Source organism: Eucyclogobius newberryi, unplaced genomic scaffold (genome assembly GCF_026437365.1).
Source record: "Eucyclogobius newberryi isolate DKJ021-1_F unplaced genomic scaffold, fEucNew1.0.hap1 SCAF_3, whole genome shotgun sequence".
Classification (NCBI taxonomy): Eukaryota; Metazoa; Chordata; class Actinopteri; order Gobiiformes; family Gobiidae; genus Eucyclogobius; species Eucyclogobius newberryi.
In genome coordinates this window covers 13926892-13939487 of record NW_027315945.1, presented here as the reverse complement: position 1 = coordinate 13939487, position 12596 = coordinate 13926892, and the positions used below count along the sequence as shown (strand labels likewise).

Here is a 12596-nt window from a genome sequence, read left to right as displayed (position 1 = left end):
TGATATTTCTTAACTATTGTGTTAAGGGTGTTGCACAACACTTATTATTATCAATTATACACTTAGGATAGACTACGAAACGTGAAAAAAAGCATGTTATGGCACCTTTAAGCAGTGGTTCCCAACATGTTTTGACCCCAATCACACATAAATCTGATTACTATAATAATGAAGGTTTGGAGACATCCAGGCATATAATTATTCGAAAAAGAAATACAGCTGGACTTACTTAAACAGCCAAAAAATCGGAAAAACAAATACAACCCTCCTTCAACAAAGTTACATATAGTGCACTTTTATAGAAATTGCAGTTTTACAACAGATATTGTTGCTTGCGTTCTGCTTTTATGTTTTATCCCCTCCTTTTTCTACTGTTACAAAAATGGGCCCCATATACTAGAAATCAATGTCCATCACTCGAGGGTGTCTTCCTGAAAATGGTGACGTTTCACAAAGCCCAAACGAGGATGTTGGTTAGCACAGCGTCTCAGAGAGGAGCGTGTCTCAACAGCCGCTGTGTGGTGAGTTCTTTGTGTACTTTTATGTCTACTTCAAGCCATTAGCTGCTCCTGTCATTGTTATATTTGAAAAAGCTTGTTTAGATTTTCTTACAATATTTTCCATAGTTATTTTATTTTTTTTAATTGTTTTGTTTTTGTTTCTGTTTTTTTTACTTCTAGATAGAATTTGCCTGATTTAAAATGTAAATACAGTTTGGATATTTCATTGATTATAGAAGACACTCTGATGTTGTATCTGATGTATCTAATGTTGTATCTGATGTTGTATCTGATGTTGTATCTAATGTTGTATTGTGTCGTTTTTCACTTTTTTTTCAATTTTTTTTACTGCTTAACTATATAACGGTTGATAACATGAAACCTTTTAATTCATTAATACAACACAATTTTGCGACAATAAAATAATTGGACATTTGGGGTCCAAGAACAAGACCAGTTTTGCTCCAGTCGAATTTGTTTTTGTACTCGGGCTTTGAAAGAGGATGTGAAACAATCTGGATTCCTCCTTTCTAGAATCTGGGAGTTTTGTAACTGCTGACTTCAAGACGATCCCAAAAAGATTCAACAAGTCAATTCTTTGAGCACTTCCCATCAAAAAACAATCTCAGGTTTATCGCTCTTTCCCAATACCTGACGAAAATAAATGGTTTATTGTGAGAATTGAACAAAAAAGAGGAAACAGTGGGGTATTTGTCACCACTCTGTGCTAAGGATATTGCTAAATCCTGTCAGTGGGCGTGTTGTAACCCCCAGTACAGGAGGAAACATATGGCGTCAGTTGCAACTTCAGTGTTTTTTCCAACTCACACGAATATATATCCAAAAACTTTATTCACACCGCGGTTTCAAAAAATACCCCAAAAAAGCGCATCTCATCTTGCGTCCCCCACTCTCTCTTTCTCTCTCCCTACAATTTGCGTACTCGCTACAGACAATTATTGTACGTATTAGCCGTCAACACAAATGTGAAATTGGAAGCAGAATGAAGGCCTTTATGCACACTGCTGATAAGAAACTGGGAGAAACTCTATTTCTCACTGCGCTTTAACAAACACTTTACCAAATAGCAGGTTATTGTGGACCGGGGGCAACGATTTGACTCCGGCTTTTGAATGACAAATTATTAATATACTGCAGCCCTTTGTCGGGGTTTGGTGCAATTTGCATTTCCAGAAGTAACACTCTGCCCAGAGGTGGAACAGCGCTGAGCCGAGATGGTGAATTAGAAGTGGGGTAATGCAAATCTGATAACTATCAACGAGGAGCGCTTTCATTGTGATCCAAGGACATTTCTTTATACGTTTTCAATTTGAAGAGTTTTGCATTTAGAGAGAGTTCGGTCAACAAGCTAAAAGTGTTGTTTTTGACTGGAAATGTTATGTTGATGTTGCTACACTCAGATTAGGAATGTCAAGGTCAACAGCTTTTTCAATTACCAATATTTTTAAGGCTACAATAGGTTAATCACAGAGGTTATTCTACATCTCGTTATGATCAGTCCATAGCTGTACATAAAGCCATTTCCTAAAGGTGCACAATGTACTTTTTTTGACGACGGTCCCGCAATTTGCCTGATGTTATTGATATTGTTATTTGCTCAAAATGTTCCGCTGTATGGCATTAAACAAAGGATTCCATAGGCCAAGTTACAGGTCAGAACTGTGGAGAGGCGAGCCCGTTCACAGTAAGTATGCATGTTTTTTCAGCTATTTTGGACCAACACCCATAATCAAATAAACACAAAACAATCCAAATTGAATGCCATACTGTGGAACATTCCAATCAGATAGTAGCATTGAGATTAGCAGGAGGCGGACCCCAACCACAAGAGTTACATAGTGCACTTTTATTATCACTATTTTGTATCATTGGTTTAGTTTTGGTAATATTCTACTGATGAATCAAATTAAAATGTGTGTATGTTTATGTTGGAGTTTTTTGCCTGATATTTTATGGTTAATTATTCTTTATTTTACAGAAACAAGCCACATTTCTTTTGTTTTTTTGTCCTGATGACACTTATTCCAATACACTGAGCTTGGAATGGTGAGTATTCCTTCTTCCTGACTGTGTTACAGTGTTAAACGTCCCCACATTCCTCCAGCAATACACACTCGCCGCCTTTTGACTCAATATCAGAGCTCCACCGAGGGTTCTTCTCATCTGCTTAGCTACAACCTCCAATCTTCTACTCGTTGTACACGACCGATCAGCTATGGAACGCTTCTCAACCATCAAACAACTGCAATTACAATTTCCCTGTCTCCTCGGAGGACTTCTTGAACAGCCGCGGAGACACTTTTGTGATATCAAACGATTACGTCTCTTGAGATTAAAATTTCGTTCTTTATTTCAAAAAAAATGCTCAGGAGCCTCTAATGTCACTTGTCTGCGCAATCATCAGCCTTCTCCTTCTATACATTAATATAAGACAATTCAAATGCAGTTCTGATTGGCCATGAGTTTTAGTAAAGCAAGAATAATGTGATTGTATTATTATTATATTTTGCGTTGTGCTCAGGTTTATCGTGATGATATCCACACGGCTGTCTCTGATTGTCGTGCTGCTGGCATCGGTGAATGGCGAGAGGAATGGTGAGTGAAAAAGGCACATCTAAATGGAAATGCCTAACCAGCAGTTACACAGGCAATTGTTATTACACCTTCGATTATTTGGACTTGGATTTTTCTGTCGAGTTGGAATGTTTTCAGTGGCATTTGGTCTAAAGAGCTGGGACATGCAATATATCAAGTTTTATATTTTTATAGTTAGAAACAGAACATTTAACTGTGCTTGCTCTCTATTATTCATTTAGATTCACATTGCCTCTGTGAGAACTAACCATATTCACTTTGGCGCTGGCATTTCCCCCTTTGTCTAGAATCAATAAACATTGTTTTTAGTAATGAGATGCCAACATAAGCAAGTTGCTTCTGCCCAATCTTCTATTTGGTTTTAATGTTTTTGTTAAAACATAAAAACTTCAGTATGACAACTACACCTTGATTAGCCTTAATAAATCATGAACGGTGACTTAATTTATAATGAACAGCTAGTTTATTTAGAATGATTCATGCTTAGTAAACACTTACCGGTAATTGCAGTTAAAGTAATATAAGGTACTATATTTTTCTAAACTAGGTCAAATTGAATTGTAAACTTATCCTGATTTTACTGGCGGTATCATTCTTCTGAAACTGTGCGTTCATTATGAATGATGTCTTTGTTTATGCTTTATTAAGGCTGTTAAAATAAATGTAAATGTTACCAAACGTTCAATGAAAAAAGGGAGGGAACATTTTTTGGTGAGCAGATATTAGAATAGATTGTTTATTTGTCAAGTGTAAAGATATATATTATATTTACCAGTATACATTTTTGCAAAAAACAAACAAAAAAGAGAGTGAAAAGACAAAATCAAAAAGCAATAGAAATAGCCCAAAAAACATCTAAAAACGTGTGTTTAATGTCAGTCAGCCATGTTTCCCCTCAGAGTATGTATCAGTCCATTCTGTCCCAGTGTCCGGCAAAGTTGTCCATTTTCAAGTTTAATGTAAAAGTCAATTTTTCCATTTTGTAACTGTCCAAAGTTATTTCTGTCCTGTGCTTAACAGTTTGTTCTGTCCATGTCTTCCTTGCTTTCTTTTCCTTCCTAACTTCCTTCTTTTCCTTTTCTTGTTATTGCTTATTGCACATTGCACAGGTATCCATCAACCATCTCCATTGTTGGTGTTTTATGTACTAGAGAGATACTTTTTTATGTCAAATGGAATGTTGATGTTGAATAGTTAACGGTGCCTTGTAAATCTCAGACGACACGCTTTTCTGGCTCACAGAATTGTACAAATATTACTTTCTCTTTTAAAAATGCCTTGACAAGCGTTCGCGCTAATCATCACTGTCATATTTCAAAGAATATAAAAGGTGATAAAAATAGAGATTTCTTCATGTTGTCTGCACTGAGATGTAGCAAAGGATCATGGTCTATGTTGTTCCTTATGTTTTTTCATTAGCTGTTGCTGCAACAATTGTGACAACCCATGATATTATTGTAATGTCTTTTTGTGATATATTTTAAACACATTTTCTTCACATTTAGAGGATGCCGTGCAGCCCTGTGCCGAGGTAAAGACGTCCAGCTCAGTGGTGGTCGTCGGGTCTTCTGTGTCGGCCTCCTGTACCGTCAGAGAGGACTGTCCCATACCCATCCCCCCATCCGTCCCCTTAGAGTGGCAGCTGGATGGAAAAGGTCTCCCGAGCAGCTCTGTGGCCAATCAGAGCGGCAGTACGTCTACTGTTGTTATACCCAACTTCAACAGCACCACGGCTGTCCTCACATGCACCGTCCAGACCTCACCTCCACAGATCGTGGGAGGAGTGCAAATCAGAACTGGATGTAAGGAGAATTTACGATTGATTTGTTTGTTTGTTTGTTTGTTTGTTTGTTTGTGTGTGTGTGTGTGTGTGTGTGTGTGTGTGTGTGTGTGTGTGTTTATTTGTTTGTTTGGTGCAAGTTCGTTTTAGTATTTCTCAAAATCTTAGTTCAATATTTTGAGCGTGTGACATAATTGCGGTTGCATTTTTCACTTTGGTAATGAAGTCAAATGTATAGTTTTAATTGTTCAGTGAATGCATCTGGAAATTTTAACGACTAGCAACCACGTAGTGTAAACTGATAATAAAATAATAATAAATAATAAAAAAAACACCAATTGGTCATTTAGCACAAATTCTAAAATAGCAGTAGATATATATGTTTGTTTCGACTTTACGAGTTCTCAGTTTGCGTATTAAAATCTACTTTGAGAGTACAGGAGGTAATTTATTTTGAGAACTATGCATTTTACCTCAAAGACTTGCCTGGGAGCCATCACATTATTGTGTAGTAGATTAGCCAATCAGGGACTCACATGCTCCATCCGTATCAAAACAAACAAGGGAAAAAAATATCACAGGGACTGAAAATGTATTTTGTTTTAAATGATTGGCTCTTTTGTTTCACATTTGTGTCCGGCTATGTTTACGTGCACCAAAATCTGATTAATATCTGATTTCTGGAGAACCATGACCTCCAGGACCATGAACAGAGAGAAAATAATTTATCTAGACGATCACATTTATCCGAAATATCTCCAACTCCAAAAATCTTTTCATAATCGGATTTTGAGTGTGCAAGTAACCGCGGCCTCTGAAACAAACAAATCTGCTGGCTGGAGGGAGTGATGACCAGACTAACTTGCCTGGCCACCCAATACAACAATTTAGCTCAATGATAGCAGTTTAAAAATGTTTTATATCGTAATAATAGCACATGTAATAACAGATAACAGTAAAAAAAGTATTTCTGTTATAGATCTACCATCAGTTCCACAAAACCTGCACTGCCAAACTAACTTAACCACACCCAGCACCATGTTGTGTAGCTGGGATCCAGGGAGAGACAGCCTTTTGCTCACAGGGTACAGCCTACATACATACATAAGGTAAAGTGCTGCATGTTTGTTTGTTTTTAAATCATGTATTCTAATGTATTTCTTTATTTCATTTTAGAGATTCAAAGAAAAACCACAGCTACAGCGTGCCACCAGGGCGAAGACACCACACCATCCCTCGTTCTGACTTCACCTGGTACTCTAACATGGAGATCTATGTGAGAGCCCAGAATGAGCTCGGAGAGTCCGCATCGGCAGCAGTCGTCGTGGAGCCCCTCAGCGCGGCCAAGTTCGACCCTCCAGAGATTCTGAGTCTCCACGCACCGCCCAAGCAGTACGGCTGTCTGAAAATCCGCTGGCAGCTCTCCCAACACGAGGCCTGGGTCCAAGATGTCATAAATGTAGAAGTGCGGCTAACGGCTCTGAACAGTGTGCAGCTTGTAAGTATCCAAGAGGTCAGAAGTATAGTTCTGAATCCATGAAAAAGCCTTTTGTTTATCATTGATCTCTTAACTACGGCATGACATCATATGAGTTATAGATATTATGGATATGATTATACTATGGATACTGAAAATAAGGGTGTGACATAGTTGATACTGTATGAATTTATTTGCAATTTCATTTCCCAAAAGGAAGTGGTGGTACTATAGCATTTTAACGTATTTTATGAACGATACATGCAGGTAACAAAGCCCCACTGTTGTAAAACGAATGTTGTTTTAGTTTAAAATGATATATATGTTCTATAGTAACGTGCAATATGATGTTTATAGCAGTATCGCCATATTCACTTGTGATATTCTCAGTTTCGTAAGCCCTCTATCGCGCATCATATTCAATTATTCACGGAACGATTGTGATGGGATTTCTAGTTTAACATTAACAACCTGTTTTTCCCCGGTCTCATTGTGATTTATCATTTTGCAGCTCATGCCTTATGTAGACCCTTAAAAAGCTCTAAATTCCAGACTGGAGACAACTGAAGGCAAAGGTGTAACATAGTGGAACTTAATGTAGTTTCAATGGAGAAACTGGCAATTGAAAACAACTCGACATGAATGATCAATGCAAAGTTTAAAGACATTTACAATTGTCTTTTACATCATCTGTTTATTTAATAGGAGATACTAGATGACAAAATCCTGATTTTTAGGTTTTACAGGAGAACATATTGTGTACATATCATTTCTACAGATATATTAATATACAGTATCTTACACACTTGAAAACAAATTCTACTTTTTGTGAAGCTCAAAAACAATTTTTGAGCGACATTTCTTCCCTGGAAATTCAAAATCGTAGCTTATTTTATGTTGAAATTAGAATTTGGTTCCGTTTAAAAATATACCATCTTCTACTCCATGTTGCCTCCAGTTGCCTCCATTCCAGAATTTTGAACATTCTGATGAAATGGCACATTAAAGGGTCTATTACATAAAGGGGTGCATTTTTGCAAATCTTTTACTTAAAATATAAACATTTACACTATCATGATATACAACATTCTCATTTATTACAAGACGTTCTGAAGCAACAGACCTGCAGCACACCTCACTTCTAAATGTCTTTTTGTGCCAGGCCAAATTGAATGCTTGACTATTTTTGTATTTTCTATTTTGAACTTTGAGAAGCGAGCGCGGCCATCCAGACCCATATGTCGCCTTTTGCACGGGACTCGATATGTGGGCCAGATGCGGGTGAGATACCGACAAAGCCCCTGGAGTGAATGGAGCGGCACTCGCAGTGGAGTCACCTTGGAGAGCGGTGGGTTCTGATCAATGCTGTGTGCCACAATCAGCCCGTCTCTCTTTCTCTCCTCCAATCTGCTGCCTTTTCTTCCATTTCCTGCTCTTTTCAATATATGCTAATGCCATGTTTTACGCCTCCCGTTGCTTTGCTCGATGGCGCAGGCTGAATTGATATATTGAGTTTTGCCGCACACTCCGGCAGAGAATCCATAGAAGTGTCTTGTGTAGAAAAGTTTGGCTTTCTAAAGACTGGAGAATAGAGAGGGGCTGGCTTTTGACAAGCTGTGAAACTGACAGGCCGGATGGTTCTTTCAGCTCCCACTGGACGTCTCGACTCCTGGATGAAGGTGTCGGGGGATCACACGCACAAACAAGTCAGCGTACATTTGTTTTGGAAGGTACACGAATCACACGGTTTCCCCGACACCTGTCACAGAGCGATGTGTGCTGGAGGTCTCCTTGTAAAATACATCTTGTGGTGTTTTCGCAGCCGTCCAAACAGTTTCGTGCCAACGGGCAGAATGTGTCATACGTAGTGTCCCGTGTGAAAGAGCCGGGTGAGAGGGCCCGGCTGTGTGCTACTGCGGAGAGGCACTGCACTTTCCGGGCTCCAGCCAGAGCCAGCAGGGTGTATCTGAGCTCCGTCAATGCGGCGGGGAGGTCACGGCCCATCGAGATACGCATTTACCGCAACAAAGGTAAAACGTATACATTTAACATCATGTACATGTCTTGGGAAATTGAAGCAGAGTGCTGGAGTGGTGCAAATGAAATCGAGCACATTTGGAAGAGGACAATTACAATTTGTTATAGTGAAATATGGATAAAATGATACAATAGAAAATTGAATTATGATATAAGGTAAGACATGATATGATATAAGGTAAGACATGATATGATATAAGGTAAGACACAGCAAGTGAAAAGGAAAACAAGTCCTAAAATTAGATAATTTAGTATCTATTTGAATCTTCTATTGTTTACTGACATACATTTAAGAAAAAATGTGTAATACTTTTTAATAATATGGTGTTTAATATTTAACTATGAACTATTTTGTGACATATTAGATTTAAAGAAATTACTGAGGGGATTTTGGACATCTTTGTTAGTATTTGAGTAAAAATTTGTTTAGAAAATTCAAATATGTCTCATAAAAAATAAAAATAAAAATAAATGAATTACAATTTGAGGTTTAAATCTATGGATGCAACATAAGCTTATATGTTGAATCGTGCAGAAAAAAAGTATTGCCTGTATAGTTTCGCATTAATTAAAATATGGTGAAAATATATATATATATATATATATATATATATATATATATATTTTTATTTTTTTATTTTTTTTTTTAAACGTAAAGAGCATGGGGCAGAGGGCATATTTGACCTGAGCACAACCCTCAGCAATGCCAGGAACCATGAAAACAAACATCAAAAACCCACAACCGGCCTTTCTGTGTGAAGTTTGCATGTTCTCTCTATCTCTGCGAAGGTTTCCTCTCCCACTAAAACATGTACAATAGGCTGGTTGAATAAAAGTGGATGGATAATAGAATAACACTTTAGAAGTCAGTTATGTCTTAAACTATTGAGTATATTTCTATAATACTGAACACGCCATTGACCACCATAATGGCAAGAAAAAACACGTTCACTCACATTACAAATCACTTGTTTCACAACAGCGTTTTGCATTTGTCCCTTTTTTGCACAGTATGCTGTAGTTCTGTCAGTCATGTAATATTAGTGTCCTGCTGGATAACACAGTAAATGTAACATAAATACTTTGTGTCTGCAGATTATAGAGCAGTTACAGATATGACCGTTACTCCATATGACGACACATCACTCGTGGTAACGTGGACAAGTCTTCATACTCCGTCTCTCCTTGGATTTATGGTGGAGTGGAGACCTTTGCTGAAGACGGACCCGGCCCATCTTCAATTTCAATCAACAAACCAAACTCAAAGCAGCTTGATCATAGCAGGTAGTATTTTAGTCGTCTGTTCGGCTAATCTTATCATCACAGCACGTGATTTCAAACAGCTCCTCTTGTGCGTGATCAGCCTGCCCGTACACAGTTAGCAGCTTAAGGGCCGCTGATCCAGTCTAACCTCTCCTCTCTCTCATCAATAGGCAGCATTGAGCCATACAAGCCCTATGGGATCTCTGTGTATCCCAGGTTTAAGGATGGGATCGGCCTGCCTCAGACTGCTAATGCCTTCTCAAGACAAAAGGGTAAGTCAGATCACACAAAGACTGGGCCGAGCTGTGAAGCAGACAGAGGTCAAGGGGCTTTCAAACGCGTTCTGCTCAAAAGAGTCATGGGAATGTGATGTGTGAGGGTACACTGTCCCCTTGTGGACAAATGTGTGAATGCACTAGGGCAGCAGGTTTAGCCTACTTTTCCAGAAACGCCTGAAAAAATGACCCCCATTTAAAACTGAAGCTGTTCCTGAACCCTCTGAAGCATTCTGATGTCTGTTTTACTCTAATTATAAGTAGAAACAAGCTTCTGCCTGGATTTTCTTTGTTAAATATATCAAAGAGTAAAGCTGGTGTCTGGAGGGATCGGCTGATTGACACTAGTTTGACCTTCTGTTGGGTTTTGACAATCCTCTTTTAAAAGCTGAAGGTAAATTCACTAAAAATGAGCTTTAAGGACTTGTAATAAAGCAAAAATGTCCTGGCGGAATCCAAACAAAGTCCTTTATATTTCTTTTATTTTAGGGTTTTTTTGTATCTGTGGGTGTACATACTGACCCTGATGCTTCCCAGAATGATTGATCTGACTGGAAATAAGAGGGTGACAGCTTTGTTTTTATGTGCAGCATATCAAGCAGCTTGAGAGTTCACTCAGATAATGGACTAAATGGAATAAATACAGAAAAAGGTGGTGCCAAACTGGCAGTACAACCAAAATAAATAATAATGTCTTACAATTTCTTAATAATTAAAGCTCCTTCAACGGTTCCAAAACTCAGAACTGAAAAGACTTGGCAGTTTGATGTGGAGCTGATCTGGGACGACATACCACTGGATGAAATGAATGGTGAAATCCAAGGCTATAAAGTCTTTTACTCTGAGGAAAATGGCCCTGTCCGTGGTAGGTAAAATGTCACATTGTTTTGTCATAAAGTATTATTTATCAAATGCTTTGACATGTTTTTGTTTTCTTGTAGTCGTGCAAGCCAAACCTGATAAGAGGAGAGTCCTTCTCAAAGACCTCAACCCCATGTCTGTGTATGAAGCCGTTTTAGAGGCGTCGACATTTGGCGGGAGTCGGAACGGGTCAAAAATTCACTTTAAAACAGAATCTTTCGGTCAGTAGTCTTATCACGCTGCAGGAAACATTGTACTCACATAAGCACATTGTAATGCCTCTATTTTTCCAGACATAGTTTTTGTAGTGACCATTGTCTCATTCATCATGGTAATGATTTCAACCAGCATCATAATATTTGTTTATTATTCGTCTCGAGGAAGGTAAGGCCCTGACAGCCAATACAGACTTATATGTTTAAATTATTTTATTGACAGTTTTGTTTACCATTTATAGATTTAAGAATCACTTCTGTCCAATCATTCCTGATCCAGCTAACAGCAGCATCAAAGACTTGTCAACAGAATCTTTAGAGGTGATGACAAATGCAGTATTGTTTATTGGGTAATGGTGGAGAAAAATATATATAATACATATTAGTTTTGATAATACTTGATGTGGATCTGCTAATAAAAGCCTCTGAATTTGTTTTGCTTTCAACACAAGAGGGCAGTGTTGGCAAAGTAATTTATAGCAGCTGCTCAATAACGTTCATTGTCCAGTATATTAAGAGTCCATACTATTTAAAGCTGCACTCATTCATCTCCATGAAAATAATCTGGTGACACCCCTAGGCCATGTTACAGGTCAGATCTGTGGAGAAGTAATCCTGTTATAAGTAAGAGTGTTTAATTAGCAAAATAAACACCAGTAAAAATAGAAAGTAGATGGTTCTAAACCCATACTGTGGAACAATCCAGGCAAACCAATTTCCACGGAGACAAGAAGATTTACAAACCTCCACCAGTCATCTTTTAAGTTGTATAGAAATCCTTGACATTGGTCACTTTTCCTTGTAGGACATTCATTTCTTCAATAGTAAAGAACCCAGCCTGTCCCAGCTCAGCTTCTTGGCTCTGCCTACAAAGAGCCAGAAAGAAGAGGATGACGACTGGTTAAACAGTGCAGAGGACACCAGTGACCTTGGGGAGTCCATTTGTGGCTCTCCGTTCATCCCTGGGTACTGCGGATCCAACAGTGACTCTGTCCCATATGCCACAGTCATCTTCTCCAGTCCAAGCACCAGCCCTGACCCCAGGGAGAACCACACCTATCTGCGCTCCGAGTCCACACAGCCACTTCTGGAGGCAGAGGAGGCCTTCACCCCAAAGTGCTACCAGAACATCACAGCTGACAAGATAAAGGAAGAGCCGTGCTTCTTTGGTCCAAGTGACTGTGACGAGACAGAACATGAGACAGATATCGGGTGGGAGGATTTTCCTTTCCTGAGAGCTTTAGCGTTGAATGATATTGAAAATGAATAGAATTCAATATTCAAGTGGTTTGTGTGTGAGAAACTGAAAGTCCTGGTCCAAGAATGTGTTTTAAAAGTGAAGGTATTATCTCAAGGTTGATAAACAGTAGTTTGTTAAAAGTGTTGATTTTGAATGGTGTATTTTCAAGGTGACAGAGCAGTCAAACATAGATAAATATTACTACAATTATATTGCAGTAAATTGATTGTCTCTAATGCCATCTTTTGTTGTTGTTGTTGAAATAAATGTTTTTTTCTACAAAAGATGTAATCAATTTAAGTGTTGTTAATAATAATAATTATTCATATGAA

The 12596-nt window shown here is 38.3% G+C and overlaps 2 protein-coding genes across 2 annotated transcripts in view; both read left to right on the top strand.

Moving 5' to 3' along the window:
- The window catches only part of LOC140374132 (uncharacterized), a 181185-nt gene that overhangs the window by 14427 nt on the left and 154162 nt on the right, over positions 1-12596 (top strand). The window lies entirely within an intron of this gene.
- csf3r (colony stimulating factor 3 receptor) lies at positions 3046-12454 on the top strand. The gene is made up of 14 exons (XM_072460940.1): positions 3046-3116; positions 4622-4918; positions 5876-6005; positions 6073-6418; positions 7580-7721; positions 8021-8103; positions 8196-8403; positions 9506-9694; positions 9844-9945; positions 10667-10813; positions 10890-11030; positions 11103-11193; positions 11267-11345; positions 11830-12454. Exons 1-14 carry the CDS (start codon positions 3053-3055, stop codon positions 12292-12294), a joined length of 2484 nt encoding a protein of 827 aa, XP_072317041.1. The 5' UTR covers positions 3046-3052; the 3' UTR covers positions 12295-12454.

Coding starts and splice junctions, on each gene's coding strand:
- csf3r (XM_072460940.1), top strand. CDS start 3,053: ATGATATCCACACGGCTGTCTCTGATTGTCGTGCTGCTGGCATCGGTG. Junction 9,695..9,843: donor AAGCAGCTTGATCATAGCAG/GTAGTATTTTAG, acceptor TCTCATCAATAG/GCAGCATTGAGCCATACAAG. Junction 10,814..10,889: donor GGAAAATGGCCCTGTCCGTG/GTAGGTAAAATG, acceptor GTTTTCTTGTAG/TCGTGCAAGCCAAACCTGAT.